Source organism: Macaca fascicularis, chromosome 4 (genome assembly GCF_037993035.2).
Source record: "Macaca fascicularis isolate 582-1 chromosome 4, T2T-MFA8v1.1".
In the NCBI taxonomy this organism is placed as follows: domain Eukaryota; kingdom Metazoa; phylum Chordata; class Mammalia; order Primates; family Cercopithecidae; genus Macaca; species Macaca fascicularis.
Window position 1 is genome coordinate 136260701 of NC_088378.1, and position 16423 is coordinate 136277123.

Consider the following 16423-nt stretch of genomic DNA (forward strand, 5'->3'; position numbering starts at 1 on the left):
GAGACTGAGGCAGGTGGATTAACTGAGGTCAGGAATTTGAGAGCAGCCTGGCTAACCTAGTGAAACCTGTTTCTACTAAAAATACAAAAATTAGCTAGGCGTGGTGGTGCACTCCTGTAATCTCAGCTACTTGGGAGACTGAGGCAGGAGTATTGCTTGAACCTGGGAGACAGAGGTTGCAGTGAGCCGAGATCACACCATTGCACTCCAGACTGGGAAACAAGAGTGAAACTCCATCTCAAAAACAAAACTTTTTGGAAAGATGGGGTTTCACTATGTTGCCCAGGCTGGTCTTGAACTCCTGGCCGCAAGTGATCCTCCTGCCTTGCCCTCCCAAAGTGCTGGGATTACAGGCGTGAGCCACTGCATCAGCCTGGTGAACATTTTTATTGTTTCCAAATGTTTGCTATTGCTCCTGTAAACGTTTATATGAGTCTTGGTGTAATTTGATGGGTTTCTTTCCAGGGTACAGTCTCAGGATGGCTTCTCTAGGAAATAGATTTGGAAGTTGACTTGCACAACGCTTTCTGGGGAATGTTCTTTAGAACAACACCTGTAAGGAACTGAAGGAAGCAGGATTGGTTAGAGGATTCTCCCTAACCAGTCAAGTTAACCATTGAAGTTAAGCTGCAATGTAGTTGTAAGAGAAGCCTCAGCTCTGGAGCTGGGCCAGTCTTTCCAGTTGTCCCAAAACGGGCAAGAAGGCTTGGCCTTTGTACTCCCTGAGCAGGGCGTGTGCATATCCTTGGGTGAGGCAGCTTCCTTTGGTAAGGGCAATTCCCTGAGAAGAACTCAGCTTTGAATTCAGCAGCCAATACCCCCAGCAGCTGGGTCCTGAGGGGTGGGATATGGGTGGTGCCCTGTAGCATCCACAGGCACATTTTAATAGGAAAATGCAGGGTAATAGACTGCGTGCACCTTCAACTGGACTAGATTTTGCCAATTGTTTTTCAAATTGATTGTACAGCACCAACTTCTCCCTTCTGCAGTGTATGATAATTTATTCTTTCCATATTTTCTATATCTCGATTTCCCTTGCTATTTTCTGGAAAATTTCTTTTCTTTTTTTTTTTTTTTTTTTTAGATGGAGTCTCCCTGGGTCGCCAGGCAGGAGTACAGTGGTGCGACCTTGGCTCACTGCAACCCCTGCCTCCCGGGTTCAAGCAATTCGCCTGCCTCAGCCTCCCGATGGGCTGGGCTACGGGCATGCAACATCAGGCCTGGCTAATGTTTTGTATTTTAGTGGAAACAGGGTTTCACCATGTTGGCCAGGATGGTCTTGATCTCCTGACCTCATGATCCGCCCACCTCGGCCTCTCAAAGTGCTGGGATTATAGGCGTGAGCCACCATGCCCGGCCGAAAATTTCTACAGATCCTTCTCGAGGTGCAAAAAATGATCTCTGGCTGTGTAATTTTTATTTCATTCAGGTTTTGTCTTTTTTTTTCTTTTCCCTGGAAGTTCCAGGCATTTCTTTAAAATTTTTTTTTCTTAAAGCAAATTGGCTGGGCACAATGGCTCGTGCCAGCAACCCTCACACTTTGGGAGGCTGAGGCGGGCAGATCACCTGAGGTCAGGAGTTCGAGACCAGCCTGACCAACATGGTGAAACCCCATCTCTACCAAAAATACAAAAATTAGCTGTGCATGGTGGCGGGCACCTGTAATCTCAGGTACTTCAGAGGCTGACGCAGGAGAATCGCTTGAATCTGGGAGGCAGAGGTTGCAGTGAGCTGAGATCACACCACTGTACTCCAGCCTGGGCTACAGAGTGAGACTCTATCTCAAAACAAAAAAACAAAAAACAAAAAAAGCAAATTATTCCTTTCTTACGTTTTGATTTTTTTTTTGAGTCGAAGTCTCGCTCTGTCGCTCACGCTGGAGTGCAGTGGCTCGATCTCAGCTAACCGCAACCTCTGTCTCCCAGGTTCAAGAGATTCTCCTGTGTCAGCAGCCTCCAGAGCAGCTGGGACCACAGGCACGTGCCACTGCGTCCGGCTAATTTTTTGTTTTTAGTAGAGACAGGGTTTCACCACATTGGCCAGGCTGGCCTCGAACTTCTGACCTTGGGTGATCCGCCTGCCTCGGCCTCCCAAAGTGCTGGGATTACAGGTGTGAGCCACCGTGCCCAACCTTGATTTTTTTTTTAATGTATTTTTTAATTAATTAATTTATTTATTTATTTATTTTTCGAGACAGAGTCTCCCTGTGTCCCCCAGGCTGGAGTGCAGTGGTGCAATCTCAGCTTACTGTAAGCTCCGCCTCCTGGGTTCACACCATTCTCCTGCCTCAGCCTCCCAAGTAACTGGGATTACAGGCGCCCACCACCACTCCTGGCTAATTTTTTGTATTTTTAGTAGAGACCAGATTTCACTGTGTTAGCCAGGATGGTCTCAATCTTCTGAACTTGTGATCTGCCCGCCTTGGCCTCCCAAAGTACTGGGATACAGGCACGAGGCACTGTGCCCGGCCTATTTTTCTGAGACAGGGTCTCACTCTGTCACCCATGCTGGAGTGCAGTGGTGCAATCATAGCTCACTGCAACCTCGAACACCTGGGCTCAAGTGATCCTCCTGCCTCAGCCTCCCAAGTAAAACATTTATTTCCTTTATAACAGTCAATAGTTATATATTTTTTAGGTGCCAGGGCTCTAATTTCACTGGTTGTTATGTCTATTTTCATGCAGGCTTGTTTTTTTGTATCTAGGATTTTGTGGGAATTCTCTACTGCCTGTATCTGTCCTCCAGAAAGGTTTTGCATTTGCTTTTGCCAGGCTTCCCAGGGATACTACAAGCTCAGGACCCTGTTTCTTTCTTTCTTGCAAATCATTCTTTTTTTTTTTTTTTTTTTTGAGACAGAGAGTTTCTCTCTGTCACCCAGGCTGGAGTGCAGTGGTGTGAACTCAGCTCACTGCTACCTCGAACTCCTGGGTTCAAGTGATCTCCAGCCTCAGCCTCCTGAGTAGCTGGGATTACAGGTGTATACCACCATGCCCAGGTTTTTGTTTGTTTTTGTTTTTGGTATGTTTAGTAGAGACCGAGTTTTAATGTGTTGGCAAGGCTGGTCTCAAACTCCTGATCTCAGGTGATCCGCTCACCTTGGCCTCTCAAAGTGCTGGGATTACAGGTATGAGCCACCACGCCTGGCCATCTCTCTAATAAACTTCTAATTTCAGAATACTTTTAGGTTTATAGAATTATTGCCAAGAGAATCTTCTAAGTCTCCTAAGTTTGCTTTCTTATTTTTTTAGTTTAAATGTTTGATTCATGTGTCCTGAGCATTATTAAGAAGAGACCAGGTGACCAACTACTGTCTCCAAAGTTTTGATCCTGGGTGAAAAGCAGAGATCCTAAGGCTGTGGATGGAATACTGGCCATGCCTCTTCCTAGCTGTGACCACAGGCACACCCCTTAATCTCTCATTGTGCTTCCTCCTCTGTAAAATGACAGGTGATAAGGTTTACCTTATAAGATTAGAGGTGATGTATGTATAATGCATAAATAGCTGCTTAATAAGGAATAGCAGTTAGGGATAGTAACAACAGGGGCCAGAGTAATATGATGCTCTTTGCAGCACCAGAACCCAGATAAAGTGGTTGAGACAGCTTCGACTCTCTGAACTGAGTGAGAACTGGTTATTTAGTATATGGGGTTCTTACCTCTTCAGTGCTGGGAAGAGGACTGGCCTTTAACAACTGAAACACACACAGTCTTTGACTATTTTTTCCCCACTTGATAGTGTGGGAAAGAATAGGGAGGTGAGAAAAATAAACCAAGTGTAGAAAGTAAAAAGGTTCCTCTTCAAAGTTTCCCTTCTTGTTAAAAAATAAATCATAAGTGTTAGAAATAATAGTTTCTTTTAAAGACTAACTTCCTTCAAGCCACCTTGTTCTGTGCTAATAACTCTGTTAAGCCCTATCCTGTGTAGCTATTAGATATAAGGGAATGAGTACATTCGATGTCCCTGTACTTTAACCAATATATTTGGTTATTACTTCTCTAAGTCCTTTTGCAAGCAACTTCCTCTTTTCCTTTGTTCTCCCTTGCCTTTACCTATTTAGGATAAAGTTTTAAGTTATTAGCTAGCCGGGTTTAGCTTAGATTGTGCGGTCCGGCTGCAGCCAATGGAGACAGAACACAGTAGCAAGGACAAGCTGTGTAAGGGATAAAAATTGCTTCCCTCCTTTGTTCGTGTGCAGTCTCGCCATTGTTCCATCTGTGAGGAACACCCTTTCTGCAGAAAGTAAAATTGCCTTGCTGAGAAAACTTTTTGTCTAAATGCTAATTTTTCCTTAGAGTACTGAGGAACAAGCATTCTGTTTCTGAATGAACATTCTACTTATAACACCAAGTAAACCAGAAGATTCCATTATAAAAAAGGCTACCAATTTCAGAGATGCCCATTGCTCTGCCAAGATGACCAGCAAAGAGAGAAAACAGGGAGGCAAGTGCTGTAGTGACCATCCCTTAGCTGTGGGCATCTGGGATCCCTCACACTGGGGCTGGTGCCTGTACGCTGTGCTAGTTGTTTGCCTGCAGACGCTTGGTTCAATTCCCACCCTTCCACATGCTCCTCTATGGGTGGAAGTCTACAAACTCCATTTCCTGGACTACCATCCATTTTTTTCCCCCAATGGGAGGTAAAAGCAACAGACTGGAAGATAGGCAGAAGGAAGAATCCTTTGCTTCCCCAACCCCAAACTCTGATAGCACTTCTGGCAGAAGCAGCTGAGACCAGGCTATGAGTTATGGGGCTACAGCACTCAAGCAGTGAGGTCACAGGGGCAGCAGTGGTGGTGGCCTTGGGCACTCTGGTGGCCCCATATGTACCATGTGCATGAACTCAGGTGCCAGCAGTCTGGTTCTACAGTCAAATCAACTGGTGACTTCAGGCTCCTGGTTGCTGCAGTGTCAGTGTGTGTTCTAGCAATGGTGGCCCCCAAATGATACCATTTTCCCATTCAGCCCTGGAGGTGAGAATGGCTTCCTGCAGTTACTCATCTCTGGATGACCTCTATTTCCCCCTGTTGATCTTTCAGTACTTCCAATACTTTTGCAACAACTCCCTGCAGTACATTCCCCATTTGGAACTATTTAGCTGTAGTTTTTTCCTGACTAGATAAACACATACTCTGTTACATACCCTGACCTGGCCTCGCACTGCAGACAAACCCATGGCTGCTGGGGGCTGGGCTCTACTGGACCCCTGGGGAAATGGAACCTCAGGAAAGACAGGAGAGAACGGGATGGCAGCAAAGGAGAGGAAAGCCATGACCTCTCGTGGTGATGAAAAACTGGCTTTGATCTACTGAGTCCTGCATCCGCCTCCTCCAGGGGCCTTCCCGTTCCCCAGACCCCAGCTGCTCCACCAGGGTACCACACATCCTTTGTACCCTCACACCCCAAATTCTCTCTGCAGGGTGGAAATGGCACAGTCGTCCACCCGACTGACAAGTGGTGAGCAAAGCGAGGTGGAGGCACAGGAGGGCTTCGGCACCCAAAGCCTCCTTTGCCCTCCAGTACTGGATGTGGAGGAGGTGTGGAGCCCTGTCAGCCCCAGGAAAAACATTCAAGTAACTGAGTCAGCTTCCAGTCGGCTCTTAAATATTTAATTCCCATTTATTTAAAGTTTCGTCAGTCTGTGTACACTATTTATATTAAAAACACAGGAAGCTGGGGCTCCTAGCAAAAATATACATTTCAATTTTGGAGATTGTTCAGACACTGAGAAGAGCTGTATCCTCAGCACCAGACCCGGGTCGGGGCAGGGGTCGGGGCAGGGATGCGGCACGTGGTGGGGGAGGGGGAGGTGGGTCCCAGCAGCCGTCCCTTCATAGCCTTGGCCTGAAAGGAAGCACCCCAACCCCCATCAGCTGGGTGGGTGGGGAGCTGGAAGAATCCTGCCAGTAGAGAGTGATCCTGGGGCATGGAAGGGAGGCCACAGCGCCAGTAGGGGCAAGGGCTGAGCACTTCCACCCAGAGTCACACAGAATGGCCCCTTGGGAGGGAGGACCAGGCAGGACTCAGGAAGCCTGGGCTCGAACTCCAGCTCTCCTACCTCTGTGCTCTGAGACTACAGCCAGCCCCTTGCCCCTGCAGGCCTGGAGGGCTCTGCCCTACTCAGACATGGCATGCCCAGCTGTGCTTTGGCCCTGTTCTGAGGTGAGCGCACCTCAGCCTGGAAGCAGGGGAGGGCAGGGACCAGCGGTGTGGGACTGGTCCCACAAGGTCCCCGGACACCAGAGGCTGTGCAGGGAGACTTCTAGGTGGCCAGCTGGGCTGAGTAAAGGGGAAGAGGAGGGCGGCAGAGCTGTTGGGACAAATGGACATCAGAATGAACAGGCTCAGTTTATCCCAGGAAGCTCCCACTGGGAGCAGGTGCTGGGCTGACTCAGCAGGACCTGCAGGACTCCTGCCTCCCCAGAGACCTGGCCCAGCCCTGCCTGCCCACCTGCAGGCCCCTCTCTCCGGGTTCTCACTTGCCTCAGGGAGGGAAGGGAGGTGCATGGAGCCTGCAGGTAAAGTGATTTCAGTGCTTGTGTGTGTGCTGGAGGGGGCAGTTTCAGGGAGAGTGGGGCCTGAGCTCCTATGGAGCCAGCTAGAGAAAGGAGCAGCGGGATGTGAGGCCAGGCCCAGGCCCTGGGTGCCGACATAATGTGGGTGGCTGCTACTGGGCAGGGGGGCAGTGGGTATGCTGGCGGAAGGCCTGCCCTGAGCTCTCCCTGGCCTGACCCCAGAACTCAGACCCCCAGTCCTAGGGGCAGAATTGCGTGTGCTGCTTCCTCCAACCACCAACCCCTCCTCCTTCTCTTGAGACTTGCTCCTCTTCAATGAGGTGGGGGCCTACCTGGAGGGAACCCTGCCTACTTCCAAGCTGGGAGACTGCCGTCCAGCGGCCAGTGCAGGGAGCCATCAGCAACACTGGCCTGGCAAACCAGTGTGAAGAAGATGGAAGGACGCTGGGTGTCAGTGGAGCTGAGGAGTGCTGCTGGAGCAGGATCAGTTGGGTCAGTGGGTGGCCTCAGCCTCGGAGGAGCAATTACAGTCTTGGGGAGGCATCTGGCTCTCAGCCTGGGCCTCCTGCCCACTGTCCTTTACAGCGGGGACCCTATGACTACAGGCTGCTGCAGTCAGTCCAGGCCATGCTCAGCCTTCCCTGGAACCCAGGCCCAGACAGCTTAGTGTTTCTTTGGATGGCTCAAGTCTTTTGCTCTGAAGACAGGAGACAGAAGTGAGGACCCTAAGACTGCAGGTGCAATGATGGGGCAGAGGGCAGGCCCCACTCCCTTCTGCTCCTGGAGAAAGCATGTGCAAAAGCAGAGGTCCTGTTCTATGCTGCTGGTGAAATCATACAAAACATCTCACAGAATAAGAAAGGAAGACAGACATGGGGGGTGGAGAAAGGGAGGGCAAGGGAGAAGGGAAGAGGAGAAGCCTACAGAAAGGAAGAAATAGAGTAAGCGAATTAGAAAGGAAAGAGGAACTGAGAAAGAGGGAGACAACAGACAGGAAGAGAGCTGACTGGAGGAAGCGGGAGAGAGGGCACAGGGAGCCAGAGGCGGTGGGTGTCATGTGTCTGACAGCGAGCATGGGACTCCGCTGCTCCAGGCCGGGTGCTCAAGGGCTGGTCAACGGAAAAGTCACGTGGGTGGGCCCCTCCAGTGCCGGCCCCACTGGAGCCTGCAGGGAGGCCTGGGTGCCACACTTAGTACATGTCCTTGTAGATCTCCTGGAGCAGAGGGTGCAGCGAGGTCTCGGTCTCGGTCTTCTTGATCCGCTGCATCATCTGCGCATGCTCGGTGACCAGCTGCCGCAGGTCAGCCATCTTCTGCAACAGCTTGGGGAAGAGGTACTGGGCATCGGGGTGGTTGGCCTGCAGGTGGAATTCGAGGGCACGCAGGATGGTGTCCTGGATAGCCTCCACCTGTGGAACGTTCATGAGGCCTGGCCGGTCTGTGGGGACACAGGGCATGCCAGGGAGCTCAGAAAGGCAGTGGAGCTCCCCTACTTCCACCCCAAGAGGTGACTTGGCCCAGGGGACAGCAGGCCTCCTTGGCCATGACAGACCAAGCCCTGTCCCGTCAGCAATGCTCCACTGGGTGTTCTAGTCTCCCTACCCCTGGTCTTAATCCACTTCTTTTGTTTTTTGCCAATGGTTCCCCCCACCCTCCCCGCCCCGATTAGGCAACATAGTATCGTGGTTAAGAGACTCAATGCTTAAGTCAAATCCTGTGTCTGCCACAGCCTATCGATGAAGCTATGGGCAGGTCACTCAGCCTCTCTGATGTGTAAAATGGAGATAGAAAACATTCTTCCTGCACAGGTTTGTTGTGAGGATCAAGTGAGTCATCATGGATGAAAAGGAACAGTGCCTGGCATGAAGTAAGCTCTAGGCCACGGTTAGTTAGCACAGTTATTATTGTATTTATTGTGTTGGAATTTAAAAAATGCAGAGACAATGCAGACAATTTTTCCACCCCACATTAACATGACAGCATACTGCCTGTTAGTCCTTTTCCTTTTTTTTGAGACAGGGTCTCGCTCTGTCACCCAGGTTGGAGTGCAGTGCTGGGATTTTGGCTCACTGCAACCTCCACCTCTCCGATTCTCCTGGCTCAGCCTCCCAAGTAGCTGGGATTACAGGTGCGTGCCACCACATCTGGCTAATTTTTTGTATTTTTAGTAGAGATGGGGTTTCACCATGTTGGCCAGGCTAGTTTCAAACTACTGACCTCAAGTGATTCGCCCGCCTTGGCCTGCCAAAGTGCTGGGATTACAGGCGTGAGCCACCACGTCTGGCTGAGTCTCTTTTCTATCTCCACCTCCATCTACATACATAATGAGATGGAGCTAATCCTGCATGGTCAGTCAGTGCCTTGCATGTTCCACTGCCAAGATCAAAGGGACACTTCCCCACACTGTCAGAGCTCAGGCACAGTGCCCTGCAGCGCGGGCCAGCCTCCAGGACGACTGGGTGTGCCGGGCCAGCCCGCCTGCCACACTCTCACTCACCTCCACACAGAATGATGGCCGCAATGAATAGGGCCAGGTCACTGTCGTCAAGTTCCAGGGCGTTGAACTTGACAGCAAATTCAAACTTGGGCTCAATGATATCACTGAAGGGTTTGCGGAGGCTGCGCAGGAACTCGCGGGTGACAAAGCCACTGCCGTTGGCTACCAGCAGCCCATCCTTGTTGACGATGGAGGCCAGCATGGCGAAGATGGCCTCGTGCACGCCATACTTGAGAAGGGTAACCTGGTCGTTGAGGAAGAGGCTGCTGAAGCTGGGGATGCTCTTGGCGAACTCGATGAGCTCCCGCACGGTCTCCACCGTGGTGCACTGGCAGCGGTAGAAGACGTGCACGCTGATCTCCTTGTAGGGAGGCAGGCCGTTCACCAGCTGCTTCCACACCAGCCCCTTCTCTGCCTGCCACAATGTCTCGATGTCGTGGATCACAAAGGGCTGAAAACCAGGCCCTGTTAGAGACCAGGATTCGGGAGACCCCCACCCTGTGCTCCCCATATCCCTTGCCTGCACCATGAAGTTGAGGGAGGGAGAAGGCTTGGCTCTCCCAGGAGTCAGGCAGGCAGCAGTGGGACCCAGAGCCCAGGATACTGCCAGGCCGAGCAGCAACACTCACCGCTGTGTGGCTGGCTTTGCCAGTGAGGATGCTGCGGGCCTTCTTTTTGGTCATGTTGAAGTTTTTCAGGTAGGCATTGTAGATGTGCTTAGAGAAGGCCTTCAGGTCGGCTACCTGTGGGTTGTACTGGCTCCCCTCATTTGCCGTCAGCCCCGCCACCAGCTTCCTCTTCTCAGCCTCCGGCATCCGGCCGAAACGGATAGCTGCACAGGGAAGAGGGCAGTCAGCAAGGAGCCCAGGCAGGCCCCAGCACCTCTGACATCCCCATCCCTTTACAGGTGCATGGGCCAAATCCTTTTGGAGCCCAGGGCCCCCAGAAGCTCTAGAGTCAGCAAGGTGGGAATGCTGGGGTGGCCCCTCCAGATTGCAAGCTCCCCAAGACGTGGTTTTTTTGGGGGGGTGTATCTTTGCAAGAGCAGTGATTTTGTCTGTTTTGTTCACAGTGCCCAGAACACAAGGGCTCTAACATACTGAGTGACTGAGCTACTCTGACTGGGGTAAGACAGACTTTGGTGACAAAGGCCTGGGTTTGAGTTCCAGCTTAGCAGTTTACTAGCTGTGTGACTTGGGGCAGACTCCTTCATTTTTCTTTTTCTTTTTTTTTGAGACAGAGTCTTGCTCTGTCTCCCAGGCTGGAGTACAGTGGCACGATCTTGGCTCACTACAACCTCTGCCTCCCGGGCTCAAGCAATTCTCTGCCTCAGTCTCCCAAGTAGCTGGGATTACAGGTGTCCACCACCATGCCCGGCTAGTTTTTGTATTTTTTTTTAGTAGAGATGGGGTTTCACCATCTTGGCCAGGATGCTCTCGAACTGCTGACCTCAGGTGATCCACCCACCTTGGCCTCCCAAAATGCTGGGATTATAGGCGTGTGCCACTATGCCCGGCTTTTTTCTTTTTTTTTTTTGAGACAGGGTCTCCACTCTTGTCCAGGCTGGAGTACAGTGGCAAATCATGGCTCACTGCAGCTTTGACCTCCTTGGCTAAAGTGATCCTCCCACCTCAACCTTCTGAGTAGCTGAGACTACAGGTGCATGCCACCACCAAGCCTGGCTAATTGTTTTTTTTTTTTTTTTTTTTTGTAGAGACACGGTCTCACTATGTTGCTCAGGCTGGTCTTAAACCTGGACTCAAGCAATCCTCTTGCTTGGCCTCCCAAAGTGATGGGATTACAGGTGTGAGCCACTGCACCTGGCCACTTTTCTTTTTTAATCAGAAAAATGAGGCTAATACTTTTTAAAATGTACTGAGTTATTAGATCAATTAAATAAGAATCCTCACATAGTAAGCACTCAAAAATTGTTGTCATTAGTAATTAAGTAGGATACGAATCCAACTTCTCTCAGAGTTAGCGTGAGGAGAGGGATTCAGTCAGTTCTGAGATTTCCTAGGAAAGGAGTCAAACCCAGACCTGCCAGACCCCATTACCCAGGAGAGCCGCAAATGGAGGGCTCAGGTCCTGCTACCCTCTAAGATGCAAGGCAGTTAGGGCATCCCTGGGTAAAAGCTGGCCAAGCAGCTAACCTGCCTGTCAAGATCACAAGAGGCTCTCCCCTGTCCTCTAGGGGTCTGACTCAGAGAGGTACTAAGGGGACAGGTGGGCTTTGCAATATCCTACCCTAGGGGTCTGAAGACAAGGCTCTGCAGGAGGCCTGGAGCACAGGGCAGAGAAGGCTTTGTCTCTGGGGAGTGGCTGACCTCCAAGAAACTTCTGCCTGGCTCCTGGCAGTTGACAGATGTGGTCACTTACTGGCTACTGCCTGCCTTCTATAACCAAGAAGGGCCAAGGGGATCCCTGGCCTTGGCAGTAGCTTTCATGCTGCGTCAGGTCATCTGAGACAGGCTTGAGTTTCTGGGACTGGTGTTCCCCAAATTGTTCAAGCTGTTATCAATTCTCAGTTCCCTTCTGGGCCAGAATGGGTAAACCTCAGGTACAGGGAGGTAGAGACTACCCCAGGCCTGGGACCATGGTAGGTGCTGGCAGTCTGAGGAACTGGCAGGTCTTAGGCTCTAAGACCCAAGGTCCAGATCAGCAAAGCCAACAGCCAACAGCCATGGTGCTTACTGTGTGCCAGGCACTGCTCTACAGGCGCCCCCTCTGGGCTGCCCCGAGGGCTCCCTGGACCCTGGTTTCAGGCTGTGTGGAGCCAGCAGCCCGTGTTGCCCTGGTCAGCTCTCACCGTTGTGTGACATGCCCAGTGCCAGGCACTTCTGGAAACGGCAGTACTGACACTTGTTGCGGTTCTTCTTCTGAATCTTGCAGCTGCGCTCACACTTCTCGTACTCCAGCTTCATGCGGATCGTCCGACGGAAGAAGCCCTGAGGCACCAAGAACAGGTGAGGAAAGGCCACCAGGAGGTGGGGGTAGGTTGTGCCAAAGGGCCTGATAATGCATACTCCTGAAATTTGGAAGTAATGAGGAGAAATTTTTTTGGAGGGGAGATGGAGAAGGAAAATAAATAATTCTGAAACTTTAATTAAAACTATTTTAGGTTGGGCGCAGTGGCTCATGCCTGTAATCCCAGACTTTGGGAAGCCAAGCTGGGCCGATCACCTGAGGTCAGGAGTTTGAGACCAGCCTGGCCAAGATGGTGAAACCCCGTCTCTACTAAAAATACAGAAAAATTAGCCAAGTGTGGTGGCGCACCCCTGTAATCCCACCTACCCAGGAGGTTGAGGCAGGGGAATCTCCTGAACACGCAAGGCAGAGGTTGCAGTGAGCCAAGATCGCGCCATTACACTCCAGCCTGGACAATAAGAGTGAAACTCTGTCTCAAAAAAACAAAAAACAAAAAGAACACAGCTATTTTAAATGCCTAAAGAAGTCCTAAAGCTTCTTTGTTGGGGCTGGGCAGAGTGGCTCACGCCTGTAATCCCAGCACTTTGGGAGGCCGAGACAGGTGTATCACCTGAGGTCAGGAGTTCAAGACCAGCCTGGCCAACATGGTGAAACCCCATCTCTACTAAAAGTACGAAAATTAGCCAGGCATGGTGGTGTGTACCTGTAATCCCAGCTACTCTGGAGGCTGAGGCAGGAGAATCTCCTGAACCCAGCAGGTGGAGGTTGCAATTAACTGAGATCACGCCACTGCACTCCAGCCTAGGCGACAGAGCAAGATTCCATCTCAAAAAAAAAAAAAAAAGGCTTCTTTGTTAGTTTGGTAACATAAGATTGTCTCATGACTAACTTGGTTTCTCATAAATTTATCTGGTTCTGTATATTTGTGAGGTGGTGGTTCAATAAAATAATCGTGAGATTTTGATGTGTGTGAAGTTAGGAAGGATCCACAAATGTCAGTGGAAAAACAAATGTCTGTCCTTTTTCTCAAAGAGCCCCCTTTGAGCTTTGAGAAACAGGAAACCCAGACCTCAGCCCAAGACCCTCATTCTGTCCTGCCTGCCTGGTCCCCAGGGGGGCACAATCACCCACAAAGCTGGGTCAACACAGGTGCCGGCAGGGTAGGCTTGACAAGGGAACTCCCTCCTCTCCTGCAGTGCCCAGAGCTGAGGTCTGGAGCCCAAGGGTCTGGCTGCCTCCTGGGCAGGAATTCTGCAGTGGACACAGTCAGGGCCCTACCCCAAGGCAGGGAAAGCTTTGTGGAGGGTCAATTCACCACGTGACCAACGCCTCAGTGGCCAGCGACCGCTCCCCCGAGTCCGTACCTTGCACCCCTCACATGCATGGACGCCGTAGTGGAAGCCCGATGCCTTGTCCCCGCACACCCGGCACTCCATGTTGAGGCTGCCACACGAGGCCCCGTCACAGCCCATCTGCAGCTGGTCCAGCAGTGAGGGTGGCGAGGAGCTCCGGGAGAGGTCTGCGGACACACGATGGAGGGGCAGCTCCACACGTTGCCAGGCCTGGAAGCCAGGGCGTGGGAACAGCCCCACAGCCCTCAGCTCAGTCACTTAACAGCTGTGTGGCCTCAGGGAGTCAACTTTTCTAAGGACCAGTTTCTTCACCTAGAACCAGGGGTATTGACAGCTTCTCTGGGAGGACGGGCAAAAAGTCTCCACAGTGCTTCTCCCAGAGCCTAACATACAGAAGATGTTCAGTACACGGCAGCTATTACCACTGGGGCTGGGTCAAAGGCTTCCTGGGCTGAACTCACTATGCGGCAGCAGTAGGGAGGAAAATGGCTGTTTTGGGAGGATGAAAGCAAGAGGGAGAAAGCAGACACACAATCTTTAGATGGCCCTTAGGAAGCAGCTCTCCTGGTTCAGAGGCTGCCACTGTGTGGCCCACGTGGAGATGTGTGCAATGTGTTTTGCAGAAACTGCAGGACTGTAGACCTCTGCAGAGCTAGCCTCCCCACCATTCCCCAGAGGAAGTTCTATTCTTGCATAGACTCCAGGGATGCTGTAAACAATCTCTCAAGAAGCTCACGTTCATTCCCATGAAACTTCTTGCTTGAGTAGAACAGCTTAGGTATCAGTCATATTGATTAAGAACACACTGAATTTCTCCAGGTTTTTCTATCAAATGTATAGATGTTTGAACCACAGGGTGTTGAGTGTATTGGTGGGGAAGGCAGTTTGCTAAGGCTATGACTTCAGGATACACCTGCTGTCAGATGATTTTCTAAGAACTGCTAGGAATCTCTTCCCAGTGCCCTTTGGACACTCGGAAATGATCTCTTCATCTTGGAAAGGGGACCTGAACTAAGCCTCAGCTTCCTGACTCCCAGCCCAGAGCTGGTTTCATGGCCTCACATACCAGCTGTCCTGCTTCTGCCATGATGACCGTCCAACCTCTGCACTCTTCTCTAATGACTGAGTGACCTCCCCAAAAGCAGGTGCCAAACCTCCAAACCAGAGAATCAGCCATTTTGAGTAGAAGGGGACATCAGCGGGACCCAAGCCATGGAGGTGAACCCAGACTAATGTTTTACAGGCCTGCAGTAATACCTCTCTACTATACAGGCCAAGCAACCTTCATTTCCCCACCATGTGAGTAACTATCCACCTGCTACCGACCAAAGTGCACTCCATCCTCCCCACATGGTCTCCCCACTCCCCCAGCTTCCCCTTGGGTCCTAGAAGTGGCAGCAGGAAAGCCTCCTTCCCCTATCCTGGCCACAGGAGGGGGAGCACAAGAAGCACCCAACCGTGGCAGAGAGGACCCAGTGGGCTGCTCCCCTCCTGGCTGGTGAGGTTTAGGGGTGACACAAGTCTCTGGTTCCTAAAATGGCCTGTCTTGTCCTGGCACCTTAGCTCCCAACTTCAGTCATTCCAAGGTGTGTAACTGTTCCTCTTGACCCAGACTGGGAGAGTGGGCTCCCTCCATCTCTCGGGCCTGGGAGGGAAAAGCTGTGCTCTGGGAGGGTGAAGCTGCTTTGGTCTTCTCAGGCCTTTGTCACCGCCTGACATATCCTGTGTGTGTTCATTGTTGGGAGCCACCCACTAGACATAAGGGCCACAAGGCCAGGAACTTTGTCCACCAGGGCACCAGCGTGGTCTGGCACTGAGAGCTGTGTGAGGTGCTGGGCACGCAGCAGGCACGTGATAGCTCTCTGCACAATTGGCAGTCCTCAGGCTGCCTGGGTGTCCTGACCGAAGCACCAACTGGCTGACGGGGCTGGGCAGGACCTGCCACTCCTGGAGGCATTATAACAGGGACAATAAAACTCGCAGCACCGGATGTTGGAAGAAAAAGAGAGAACATGACAGAAACCCTTTGTGGACGCCCACGCAGATGCTGGGGCAGGTAGGGTTTCTGGCATTTCCTCCTTGAATCTGTGCAGTCCATGAGCATATGCTTGCGTTGTGGCATTTCTTGTAATTTTGTTTTTGTGGCCTGCACGTCTGCTTCCTCTGCTAGACTCTGCATATCTCTACTCACGTTCCCTTTGGATCTCGGAGCTCACTTCCACCACCGAGTCTTGTCCACAGTGACCAATACCCTTAGATTATTCACACCTCCTGGAGGTGCCTTTCTCTTCCTCCCTGTGGCCATGGAAAGTCAGCAGGTGTCTAGTCATTTGGTTGCTGTTGGCACTGCACGTGACAATGTCACCCTCTGTGTTCACTCAAAAGACACATGATAAGCACCTTCTATATGCAGGGCAGGACCTAGACTCTGCCCTCAAATAGCTGAGGTAAGAAAGTAACAGCAGGGCCAGGCGTTGTGGCTCACGCCTGTAATCCCAGCACTTTGGGAGGCCGATGCGGGTGGATCATGAGGTCAAGGAATTGAAACCATCCTGGCCAACACGGTGAAACCCTGTCTCTACTAAAAATATAAAAATTAGCCAGGCACAGTGGCTCGTGCCTGTAATCCCAGCTACTTGGGAGGCTAAGGCAGGAGAATCACTTGAACCTGGGGGTGGGTGAGTGGAGACTGTAGTGAGCTGAGATCGTGCCACTGCACTCTTGCCTGGCAACAGAGTAAGACTGTCTCAAAAAAAAAAAAAAAGGGTAATGGCTGAGTGTGGTAGCTCACGTCAGTAATCCCAATACTCTGGGAGGCCAAGGCAGGAGGATCACCTGAGGCCAGGAGCAATGTAGCGAGACCCCGTCTCTACAAAAAATAAAAAAAAATAGTTGGGTGTCGTGGCACCTGCCTATAGTGCCTGCTACTGAGGAGGCTGAGGCAGGAAGATCCTTGAGCCTAGAAGAGCTGTGATAGTGCCACTGTACACCAGCCTGGGTGACAAAGCATGACTGTCTCTACTTAAACAAAAGGCCAGGTGCAGTGGCTCATACCTATAATCCCAACATGCTGGGAGGTTGAGGCGGGAGGATCACTTGAGCCCAGGAGTTTGAGACCAGCCTGGCAACATAGT

The 16423-nt window shown here is 51.3% G+C and overlaps 1 protein-coding gene across 10 annotated transcripts in view; it reads right to left on the reverse strand.

The window, feature by feature from the left end:
• Positions 1–5597: 5597 nt before the first annotated feature.
• PPARD (peroxisome proliferator activated receptor delta) overlaps positions 5598–16423 on the reverse strand; it is an 86404-nt gene continuing 75578 nt past the window's right edge. For 4 of the 10 annotated variants that reach the window (XM_005553227.4, XM_005553225.4, XM_045390718.2 and 1 more), the window contains 5 exons: positions 13302–13456; positions 11819–11957; positions 9639–9841; positions 9010–9460; positions 5598–7950 (listed from right to left, as the gene is read on the reverse strand). In XM_005553227.4, the coding sequence (XP_005553284.1) occupies positions 7703–7950; positions 9010–9460; positions 9639–9841; positions 11819–11957; positions 13302–13456 (1196 nt within the window). In that variant the 3' untranslated portion in view covers positions 5598–7702. Of the gene's footprint in view, positions 7951–9009; positions 9461–9638; positions 9842–11818; positions 11958–13301; positions 13500–16423 lie in introns of all 10 variants that reach the window. The other 6 variants (XM_015449517.3, XM_015449515.3, XM_015449516.3 and 3 more) reach the window with 2 other exon arrangements.